This window comes from Alosa sapidissima, chromosome 5 (genome assembly GCF_018492685.1).
Source record: "Alosa sapidissima isolate fAloSap1 chromosome 5, fAloSap1.pri, whole genome shotgun sequence".
NCBI classification, from domain to species: Eukaryota; Metazoa; Chordata; class Actinopteri; order Clupeiformes; family Clupeidae; genus Alosa; species Alosa sapidissima.
In genome coordinates, this window is record NC_055961.1 from 27,207,747 (window position 1) to 27,219,781 (window position 12,035).

General features: G+C 44.5%; 1 protein-coding gene across 2 annotated transcripts in view; it reads left to right on the top strand.

Moving 5' to 3' along the window:
* uvrag (UV radiation resistance associated gene) overlaps nt 1-12,035 on the top strand; it is an 87,534-nt gene that overhangs the window by 8,342 nt on the left and 67,157 nt on the right. For both annotated transcript variants that reach the window (XM_042092563.1, XM_042092562.1), the window contains exons 6-7: nt 1,463-1,548; nt 10,355-10,460. In XM_042092563.1, the coding sequence (XP_041948497.1) occupies nt 1,463-1,548; nt 10,355-10,460 (192 nt within the window). The remainder of the gene's footprint in view (nt 1-1,462; nt 1,549-10,354; nt 10,461-12,035) is intronic.

The following is a 12,035-nucleotide window of genomic DNA, read 5'->3' on the forward strand; positions in this document are numbered from 1 at the left end:
CCAGCCAAGATGCAAAGATTGAAGAAATTAGTTCTTCTATCCACCGAATTCATTGGATATAGGAGGAACAGGATGAGATTCTGAGAATGCAGTGAGAGAAGGAAAGGTAACCTAACATGCCTTTTAGCCCAGTTGACGTATTGGCTGCAATATGCAAAATATAGCTGTAGCGAACCGGCACAAAAGTAGCCTCCCGTAATACTCCCATTTTATTCAAAGGTAGAACGCTACTGACAACTCCAGGCTTCCACGCATGCATGTTTGTTTACACCGAATACAAGCTTAAGTGCAAAACGAAAGTAGGCCTAACGTTTGCCTACTGCCCCCATCAATGCAGATATTTCAAATAAAAACTAAAAGTATAAAACATATATCCTTGCTTAGCCTATGTTGGGTTTTGTGGAAGAGGAAATGGACTGTTTTAGTAGTAGTATTAGGCAGTATGCAGTCAGATAGGTCACCATGGGCATATTTGGATTAGCTATAGATGGATTCACAAATAAATAAATTAGCCTACATTTGCAGGATACTTGATATACAGGCTAAATGCAAATATGGCAATGTATTATATTATTTTCCATTAACAAAATGTAGGAAAATAGAACAGACTGAAAATAAAGTAGGCACTGATCTTTAAAATCCTGTTTCCTGTAGCCTAAATGTTGTCAGTCATTCTTAATATTCGCAATTGGTGCACTGGCATGTTTAACTGTTAGCTGCAGTATAATGTTAGATTATTTGTAAGTTAAGTACAGAACTGACTGTGCGCCCAAATTTTTGTCTGTGCTCCTAAATTTTTTAACTTGGGCGCACAAGTGCTCTTGAAAAAAAATGTTAGTGTAGAGCCCTGCAAATCCCATGAAATATTGGGATGTATTTTTTTAGTCTAATATCACCCATGAAAGCCCAGGTTAAATGACCACTGTTTCCGCACTTGGCCGCAGTCCTCTTTCACCCCCACCCCAAAACGTACCCTGTGGAGTGAAAGTAAATGGAAGTAAAGGTCATGTTGATCGAGTGTAGTTCAGCATCCTGAGCTATGGTTAGGACAGCGCTTGTTTGTTTGAATTGTCATCAACATTGTTGAGGTTCACAGAAGCTCTTAGTAGACGAGAGCTGGTGGCACTGCTGTGTTTTCCCGGGACTGTTGTGAGCTCATCCTCCTGTTTTTAGCAGACATGATGTAGCAGTGATGTAAACCTGGGCTCAGAGTACTGTTGTGGAGAGCTGTTTGTTTATCAGCAACACATCCTGCACTCAAACACTTTTCCAACGTTTGTCATAATGATACTTACTTGGGGGTTAAGTGTTGAGTATATCCTACCAAATGGCGGACAGAGTTTCCCTGTTTTCTTCTTGTGTGTTATTATCCTGGTGAGTTTGGGTCCTCAGGTATATTTCTTGAGCTGAAACAGAATCAAAGTGTGGTGTTTGTGTGTGTGTGTGTGTGTCACTGTGACAGGATCACTCGGAGAGGAAGAAGAACAGCTTGCTTCAGGTGGACCAGAGCTCTGTGCGAAACTCCTACAGCGTCTTCTCACTTCTGAGGTAAGAGCTTCACAGGTGCGTGATCGTTAACTAGTGAAAGCATCTGCTGTGCAGTATACTACACTTGTGCACAGACACTCTCAGTGTGTGGAAGACCCCTGACCCCATATTAACCCAGTGACCGCAGTCTACACCTGCCTGCTGAGTCATCTAGGTGTTTTTCTGCTGTTGCCTTGCAGTCCCTCCTTTGTCCACCAGAGAGTGCACAATCAGCACTTTCACTCCCAACTGTCTTGTTGTGCTGCATCTTGTTACATGAGCCAAGAGGGACAGATGGGGCATTATTATGTTTTTCGATACTAGCAGACGGCTGATGAGGAAAGAAAGCAATCCCAAGAAAGCAATCCCAATGCATGTTAAGGATTTTGTGACACTCTGACGGCTTGTAGACTTCCTCAGTTGTTGCAGAACTATGTGAGAGCATGGGGTGTCTTAACATCAGTAACTACCCGTTTGCACCACTAGGTGGCAACATTTCACCATGTATTGATTTGTGTTCAAGTTGCGTTGATTGTGACCCGAATGAGATTGCAAAAACAACTGAGGGGACCTGGTGTTATGGCTGGACACAGAACACTGGCACACGCACGCAAACACCACAGGAGGTTCTGAGGCTGAACGCTCACCTGTTGCGAGCTCAGACCTTAGAGCACAGACGTTCACAGATGCTCTGCTTCTCTTAAATCCTTCCTACGCAGACACTTGCGGTGTGGGCATTGGTTTAGGTCAGTCCGGTCCTCATAAAGCAAACCCCCTTCTTTGCCGTGGCTCTCCACCATTCCCTCTCCAGCGGAGTCCTATTTATCCCCTTTTGTTTCTAATTAGACATATGTCCCATTCCCTGTTATTTCAGTGACAATACACACACACAGTGTACAAGAGAATGAACCAAGGACAACCTCAGAAGCATGTTGTAATCTATCCCCTCTCTCCACATAAAACGTGGCCGTGATGACTAAATTGGGGGACAGTTAGCTCTGTGACAGGAGGGCTTCCCGCGCTCATGTTGGTATGTCTGTGAGCGGGAATGCAGCTGTGGGCGCTTGAAAGTGGCGTATTTTGCCGTAGCATGGCTAATTGCTGTTGTTATCCTGGCTGTTGTGGCTGCTTTGGGGCCATGGCGAAGGGAAGCTGTCAGTGATCGAGCTGTCTGTTCCACTCATCCTGACGAAAGGGGGGATGCACTTGGGGAGAGAGGAGCCATGACTGTCCGGGAAAGAAGAGAAGGAGACACATCTTGAGTCTATTCATTTAAAACGAGTCATTTAGCAAAACGAGAAACATTCCTTTTGTCATAAGAGCCATCGGTCTCAGGAGAGCAGGGTTGAGGTCAGCCCTCTTGCGGCTAACTAGTTAGATGACTTTGGCACGTGCCGCTCAGTTTAACTTTTATTTGTGGTTATCCTTAACAGTAGGCCTGTAATATTGTGCATGTATGCATATGATTGAATGTTGTATCTGTTATTTATTTCCATTCGCCTTTCTTTATGTATGTTTACTGATGTACTGTAAATATGTATTTCTTTCTTTCTTTATTTATGAGCGTTTATTTATATTATATCTGAGGTATGATTGGTCAGGGTTAGGGCTAGTTGATTATTTATTAGTTCTAAAACTGATAGTTCCGGTCCTTGATTGTGATTGACTGAATCACGTTCGATGCCGTTGTAAAATGCAGCATAAACACACACCTTGACCGCATTTCGTTGTATATTACGCTACCATAACTCGATACAAAAGTTAAAGTAGCTGCGTCTCGACATTGCTTGGCAACCATTCAGATAGAGGAAATATATTTCTTGGCAGAAGAATGATTATCTAGGAATAACTTGTTATATTTCTAGTTGCTGTGCCTTTACTTTTTGAAACTTTGCCAGGTATTTATAGTAACAGTTTTAGAAAAGCAATAAGCCACTCCGCTAGCGTGTCGTGCCTAACAACACCCCTTAGCTGTTGTAGAATCAGTGTAACCTACGGCCTCTCTGGGCTTATTGCTTAATTAGTTAACATGTACATTTAGAGTGTTAGTTTTACTCCACCCAGTATGATGTTTGGTTCAGTGATTCTTGAAGAATGTGTAAACTCTTAATTTATTGGTAGTTTTGGCTTCAATTTATTGTTTACATTTTTCAATAACTCAAAAAATAATTGAGTAAAGTATCTATGTATCATCTTTCTATTAATATACCTTGTGAGAATGCTGTGAGGAAGATGAAACAACCAGAGCATTGTGAATCCAGTCAGCCATTTTGTTTGTCATCAGAAAGGCTAAAATCATCCTGTTAGTTTGCACTAGACTGGTTAATTGGTTGATTTATGAGAACAACTTTCAGATGAGGTGAAATTGGATCTGTTTGCTCAACACTTTCAGCTCATGATTTCCTCTTCAAGCCCAGAGCAACAGCACACACACGCAAACGGGAAGGTGTGCGTGTGTGTGTGTGTATGTGTATATAGTGTGTGGAGTGTGTGTCAAGGCTGTGGAGTGAAGGTGTGACCCAATGCACAGAGGCGTTAACTCCTTCCTCTACCTTAGCACCCTTCCCTGAGGCGGTGGGTTGCCCGGCTACCCTGCTTCCTCGGCAACCAAAGCATTCCGAGGTTCTGGATTAGGAGGTCCAGGTTTATCCAGATTGAGCCCTCATCGGCCCCACCGGAGAGGGGCCACCACCTCCACTACCTCCACCACCACTCATCCTCCTCACCCCTCCCCCAGGCCTGGGATGGCCGTCTTCGCCCAGTGGAAAAACAAACTTGGCCCTAGACCCCCAGTAGGTGTTGTTGAAATGAACATTGTTGTTTAGTTTCTACCTTACCACAGGAAGGTATCATAACAACACCAACCCTGCGGCAGTTTGAGAGCTTAGGGTTGTCTCAAGGAACTTCTCAAGGAGTCTCTCTTCTTCATTTTTCTTTTTGTCGCATGTGAAGAGAAGAGGCCTACTCTCTGTTCCTCATCATCAGGAGATGTGCTTCATGTCAGTAATTATTATTTTCTTATAAGTGAAGCAGACATCTCTGATCTCTGGACTTCTATTGTTTTCCATTTTAAAATGTGAACACTCTCTTTTCCCCTTATAAGGCATGTTGCATGTCGGTAATTATTTCATGATTATAAGTCTCGCCAACTGGTATGTTGTGCTGTGGACCTGTGCCAAGACTGCCAGCAACTCTCCACAGTGTTTAGAGCAAAGGCCTCTGCATTTGACGACGTGTTTGGAGTGTGGTCACGCTTCAGCAAGTGTCTCTTCCCCATCCTCAGCTTGCCGAAGCCCAGGCGAGAGGATGAGAGCGCAACCCTCCGGCCCCTTAATCTCCCTGCTCTCATCTAGAGTGCATTTTTCTGGGATCGCAGGAGCTGATTGCTCATCAGGCATGTGCGTTAGTTGCTCGTCTCCGAGCTTCAGGTTTCTCTCTCTCTCTCTCTCTCTCTCTCTCTCTCTCTCTCTCTCTCTCTCTCTCGTAACGCCATTGAGTCTTAACAGCAGTCAACGCTGAGCACACTAACCGAACTGTCTCGGTCATACAGAGCGTGACACAAACCGGAGATCACAGATGACCTTCTCTGGTGGATGTCTGCATTGTAATCAGCCAATGACCGATCCAAAGTGACTTATAGCTATCACAGCATAGTGTAGAGTGTTGATGTAGTGTAATTGGAGTGTACCGTGATGAACAGTGTAGTCACAATATTTTTTTTCCCCCAAAGCGACTCACTATAGGTAGAATCACAACATACTGTAGTTTGTGTGTCAGTGAATGTGGGTTAGTGAACCCCATGAACTTGTTGTTTTGGTTGTGAGTGACATTGCCCCTTTGTGCTGCCAGGCATGCCTCAGGAAGCTGCTCTTTTATCTCCCATTGGACCATCAGTGTCGTCTGTGTTTAGTGGTGGGATGGAGAAGTGTGGGGGGTGGTTGTTTGATTACCCCCCCCCCCCCCCGCCCACTGTCTAAATAAAGTCTGCCGCGTAAATAGGTGTCGTCGTCGTCGTCTCTCTCTTTAAAGGAGTGTGGAGAGATGGAGAGGAAGTGTAACCCCCTAAACACCCGCCCCCTCCCCATCCCTGAGAAATTTCCATCAGAGTGACAATCTTATCTGGTCTCCATGTCAAGGCAGATGTTTGGGCAGCAGAATGGGAACAGTGTGAGAGTGTTGACATTCCCTGTTTCTAGCTGAATTATCTGTGTTCCTATTCTAAGGCTTCGGCCTGCTGCTCAACCCAACTAAGCGTTAGCATTTTTGTTTGGTTTCCTGGTTTTGTTTCTGTAAATATCTTTGAAATGTTTTTTATTAGTTCTCATAACAAATTCAGATTGATTGATGCGATCAATCATGTCTTCAGAACTACTTTGTTGCACAAAGCAGATGTTACAGTTCATATTTTTAAGTGCACATTCAATTGAAAACATCTTTGAGAGACAGAATCGAGGACATATTGAAGCGCAACTTGATGCTAAATGCCCTTCTTCTTACCTGATGTATATTTCCACTATTGTGTTTTCAGGGTTAGTTTATTAGTATCCCAGAAAGGTGACCGTGACCCACACATTCAAAGCTGATGAAAATAAATTGGTGTGGAGAGAAACATGTATAGATTGTAGTTGCCAGTTCTGTGTTTTCTTACAAGTCATTCTTTCTGTGATTATACTCTAATTATATGGAATAAATAGCCTAATGTGTTTTCCAAACAAATCTGCTTATGGTATGCTATTTAATGCAGCAAACCTAAGTACTTTGGACATCTTGTACAGTCTTCCTCCTTAATGCACCCACCCCCCTATATTGTCCAAGTTGGCCGAGGATGCAATCTTCTGTTTCCACTGATTGGCTTGTTTATATCCAGCTTTATCTATGCATGCCAACGGACACATCTGTCTTCACTGATGATGCTGATTGTTAGTTGCTGGAGCTGTTGTGTTGCACACAAACAAGACTGAATATTTACTTCGACCATTTTGTATTGGCAGTCATCGTAAACACACAAATGTATGCATACACACAGCCATGCGTGCCCTCTATGGCTAACGAGTAGAATTCAAGTAGACCTAAATGAATGGAAGACATAGGCTAATTGAAGAGTTTCTCTTTCCTCTTCCACTCTTCTGTAGTCTCATCAGAATATCTTGAAGTACAGAGGCACCCTTTTACCCTTTACCTTTGGCACCTGAAGATCTCCCTCTCTTTCTTTCTTTCTTTCTTTCTTTCTTTCTCTCTCTCTCAACTCTCCCCCTCTCTCTGCGTTCAGTGTGCCAGTCGGTACGTGTCCGGCTCTAACTATCCACTGCCCGTTTGGCTGCTGGAGGCTGAGGGCAGCACTCGTCCCAGACAGCTGGAGCTGATAAGGCGGCAGACTTGCGTGAAGGTGGACGCGCTGATAACCGCGGCTCATCTTCGCGACGTGCCGATATCAGATTCCTGCATCCTTGTTAGTGCCAGAAGCCATCAAATCTCTGCCGAACCTCGCCCCTGAACACCTGACACATCTGAACATCGGTGTAAGTCTTGGCCTGTCAAAGCGGTATCGTGACGAGCCGACAGTCACTGGCGCTTATCGGACTGCTTCTAGTGTGTTCTGATGAGGCGAAACGAGGGGTGAAATTAGCTGAGCCGTCGTGAATGATTACGCTGCCTCCACTCCCTCCGTTCAGCCCCAACTCTGTGAGGGTTGAGGGTGGAATGAGCCCAGCCCCGGGGCAAGTCGTGACATGATGGATGCCAGGAATAGGCTAGGCCACATTACGCCCTTAGAAGTGCTAAAGGGTCAAACGCGTTAGCGCCACGAGATCATGTGAAGATGCAGGCTTTTTTTTTAAAGGGTGGGATGGACGGATGGAGGGAAGAGTGCATGTGTGTGGTTTTTTTATTGCCGACTCAAAAGAATAAAATGGTCATCACACCTTTCATCCTCTCTCACTTTTTCTTTCTTTCTTTCTTTCTTTCTCTTTCTTTCTTTTTTCTTTCTTTCTCTCTCTCTCTCTCTTTCTTTCTTTTTATTTCTTTCTTTCTTTCTTTCTTTTTTCTTTCTTTCTCTCTTCATTTCTCTCTCTCTCTCCTTTCTTTCTTTCTTTCTTTCTTTCTTTCTTTCTTTCTTTTTTCTTTCTTTCTCTCTTCATTTCTCTCTCTCTCTGGCTGTCATGCAAACATTGGTATTTCCCTCAGTGGAAGCAGATCTCTGGCTAAATAAGCTTTCAGTATGTCTCTTCCTCCTTCCTGGCCCTTGTCAGTTCCATAGCTGTCACTCTGCCATTGCTCACTGTGTGTCCAGTGAGATGCAAACCTGAGCCACAAATATGAAGTGGGTTGTTCTGTTTAACCGTAAAACTATATGAAAGTCCACATCAGATGTGGTTGAGACAAGAAGTGAGGCCAGAATAGACAGTCATTTAGCTTCACTTCACTGGATACTTGGAACGTCGACCGTTTATACCGTCACCAACACAGTGCAATTCTTTCATGGCCGTAAGTCAGAGAATAGGTCATCACTGGTAGTATGTGCCGTATGGTCATGGAGCTGGTAGCTGGGCCTAAGGCATGTCCGAGGTTTCTGTCATCAACATGGGATTATTCGTCTCTCTAAGCGCCTAAAGCTGCACTCTTGCGGTTCCATTAGGCGTTCCGAGTCCGACCCTAAAATCGTGGGAACCCTGCAATCTGCGGCTCCTGCTACCCAAATTGTGAGTCTTGGCAGATCAGGGGTTGACTGCGCTAAAGGGGGAGGGAACAGAATTTGATCAGGGTTTGGACTCTAGTTCTCCATTAAATTTGATTTGTTCTTGACATTACATTTACCAGGGTCTGGGGGACACCACAGTATTCCATTGCACGCATTTGGTTCCATATTTTATACATGTCGGACAGAGAGAATCATTTTGGTATGAAATTAGTGGAGAATCAAAAAAGTGCATGTTATAATATTGTACAGTGTTTCCCACAGAATTGGATTCAATTATAGTGTATATATACAGTTGAAAGGCTGTTGATGTGTGGATGCAATTCATAACGTTTTCTACATAGTTAAAATAAAGGTTCACGTACTTCTCCTTGGGACAAGCACTTTTGAATTTTGGAAAACACTTTTCCATTTACATCGGGATTTTGCAAACATTCAGTGTCAGAGTCAATAAAATGAGCCCTTCAACGAAATTGACAAGCAGCTGTAAGTAGGCTAAGCATGCTAAATTCGACATCCAAACAGTATTCTAACATTAGCTTTGAGATACTGCTTGATTCTATAACTTAACTTAGTTAGGTCTCTTCAATGTAGCCTACTATGTTGTGATAAGACCTTAGCAGAGTTCACTTCAGTGCAGCAGTTTTGAACAAATTTGCGCAGCATGGTCACGATGCTAAGCGGATTTAATAGCAATTTAGCCAGATGTCTTCTATACAATGCTTCTATGTGGCAACAACAATCCTCCAACAATCGTGAATATTTTTGTTAAATGCACATGCAGAGGAGTGGCAGCGGGCTATGAGAGAGAGCGGGGCGGGGCAAGGAGGCAAAAAAAACGCAGCTCAATGACAATGCAAGGATTTGACCCACTGTTTGAACACTGTTATATTAAAGGTAATAATTACAGACACTGCAAATTGATGAATATGGGGTTCTTTCCAGGATCTGAGCTGTTTAGTGAAATATTATGAAGGCTGAACTTCCCACAGGACCCGTCTCGAACAACACAATAGAATTACAACATGAATGATTTGATTTAGAGTCTGGCTCGGCATAGACACCCTATGATCCTTATAGGGAGTGGCATGGATCGCACTCATGCAGACCTTTTCTAGTCCATTGTTTTTGCATGTGTTTTTGTTTGCCTGATTATCTTTATAGTCTGTCTTGTGATTTTTTCATAGATATGCGGTACTCTAGGTTTATTATATAACATTTATAATAATATTAGTTAGGTGAATGCAGCATTTGTATTTCTTTAGTCCATAACATGATTCCCAGAAAAAAAAAAAAAAAAAGAATTTCAGTAAATCTGTCCAAAATGTCTAAAGACTCCTGCAGTAATGACCCTAAATGCTGGAACAGCAGAGTAGGGAGTCATAAAGAGAACAAGCAAAAACCAAAACAAACAAAATGTATCAGTATTCCACATGTATCAGTATTCCACATGTATCGGTATCCTCAGAGCCGCATCCACACACTTGAAGCTCTCGGCAAACAAAATTTACGGCACGTGAAATGGCCAACCTCGGTATCTCCTTCCCATCCCTGTTTTCGGCGTATTCATTTGTTTGGAGTCGTGGCAGTAAGTCTGTCACCATGAACTCATTCCGTCTGTTCTTTTCATTTGGAGCAGTGGAGACAGGAGGGGGAAAAAAGAGAGAATCAAAGACATTTGAGGTCCTGTCTCTTTGGAGTGGAGCGAGCTGATGCCGCTGATTGTGTGCCGTGCATCTCTGAAGGGCTAATGGGAAAAAGATGCCGGCGTGGTTTCAACTCCGGCCAGAGCTGGGATCTGCTCCGACAGTGACCCTTGGACAGATCTCTCTCTCTCTCTCTCTCTCTCTCTCTCTCTCTCTCTCTCTCTCTCTCTCTCTCTTTTCTTTCCTTTCGTTAAGGCATGGGAAGCACTTTGGTCACTGGACTGACAGTACAATACAATAGAATAGTTGAGCAATGGCATGACAGGGATGAGTCAACATGGTGCCTCCATGGGTTTTTTTTTTTTTTGGAGGGGGGGGGCCTTCCCCACTCTCCCAGTCCCCTCTTCCACAAACACACACATCCGAGTTGATGGAAGATTTATCTAAACCTCTGTTTCCTCTCCTGCCCTCCTCCCCCACCCCCCAGGCTCCACACTGCCCAGAGGGCCATTAAGCAGACCCAGGTGACCGTGCAGAAGATCGGGAAGGAGATTGAGGAGAAGCTGAGGACGACGGCGGCCTGCACAGAGAGGGTGAGTCCAGTCCCTTTTCACCGAGCACCGCTGAGTGACCGTCTGGGGAAACAACAATGCTCTGTGAGACTCACTAGTGATGTCAGTGAAACCGCTGTGTGTGTGTGTGTGTGTGTGTGTGTACATGTTTTATCTGTCCACTGAGCAAAGAAGACCAGTATGAGGTCTGCTTAGAGAGGCGTGGGAGGGCTGAGCTCTGCTCTGTGTGTGTGTGTGTGTGTGTGTTTGAGGGTACAAACGGTACACAGTGTTCCTTCCTGGCTCAGACCGAACTCGTCTCAAACATGGCCGTCTGTCAGTCAGCTCCTGAGCGACTAGTTAGCCATGGCGTCGACTCCACTTCATCCTGCAATAACAAGCGGAGAGGTACGCTGCGGTCGAACCCAGGGCAGATTGTGTACCTTGCTTTACACAGATCCTCATAAATATGTCATTAGCTCCTCAGGCAGTTAGCGTATCCTGTGTTTGGATGGATTTTCGTGGAGTAACAAAAAAGAGGTACCTTTATATACACACACACACACACACACACACACACACACACACACACACACACACACACACTCACACATTCTCTCTCTCTCTCTCTCTTGCACTCACTCACTCTCTTTCACATTCACTCACTCACTCTCTTTCTCTCTCTTTCTCTCTCTTTCTCTCTCTTTCTCTCTTACACACACACACACACACACACACACACACACACACACACACACTCTCTCTCACACACACACTGCACTTGTGTTACGGCTGGCTTTAGGTTGAGGCCTGGGGAAAAGAGGGAGAAAAGCAGACGGTGTTTGTGTTTCCACATTTCACTGTATCCTTGAGGAGAATCAGAAACCCCAAAAAGAAAAGAAAAGCATATTTAACATTTCTGGAGTTGGCAGGCGGGCAGCTGTGAAAATGGAGCCCTAATCCCTGGTCTTAATGTTGTGTTTATTGTAAACAGGCACTTCAAAAGGCGTCCCCCTTTTTACTCTGGGCAGGCGAGGCCTGCAGGCTTTGACACCTCCTCTGCCGCCCAACACTCTCTTCATGGAGGTTTAAAAGCAGATCAGCGTTCAGGCTCCTGTTACCCCCACTTTAGCCCTTTTTTCCCCAAACACTTAGAGGGGGATGTGACATCCTGCTGGGTGAACTGAACGTGTCAGTGAAAGGAGAGAAAAAAGTCACTCTCTCTATTCCTTTCTCTCATTGTCTGAATATGTGTGTTTCTGTACCTTTGTGCATGTGTGTGCTTGTCGGTGTTTGTGTATGTGCCTGTGCAGCTGAATACTTTGTGTGTGTGTGTGTGTGTGTGTGTGTTAGAGAGAGGAGGTGCACAACATTTTCCCACTCAGTCACTGGCACGCAACGTGTGTGTGTGTGAGGAGAGGTGCAGTAGAGGGCACAATAGAGGGCATGTACACCACAGCCCTGCACATTTTCCCGCTCAGTTACTGGCATGCAACACTCGTGTGTGTGTGTGTGTGTGTGTGTGTGTGTGTGTGTGTGTGTGTGTGTGTGTGTGTGTGTGTGTGTGTGTGTGTGTGTGTGTGTGTGTGTGTGTGTGTGTGTGTCTCCAGCTGCTCT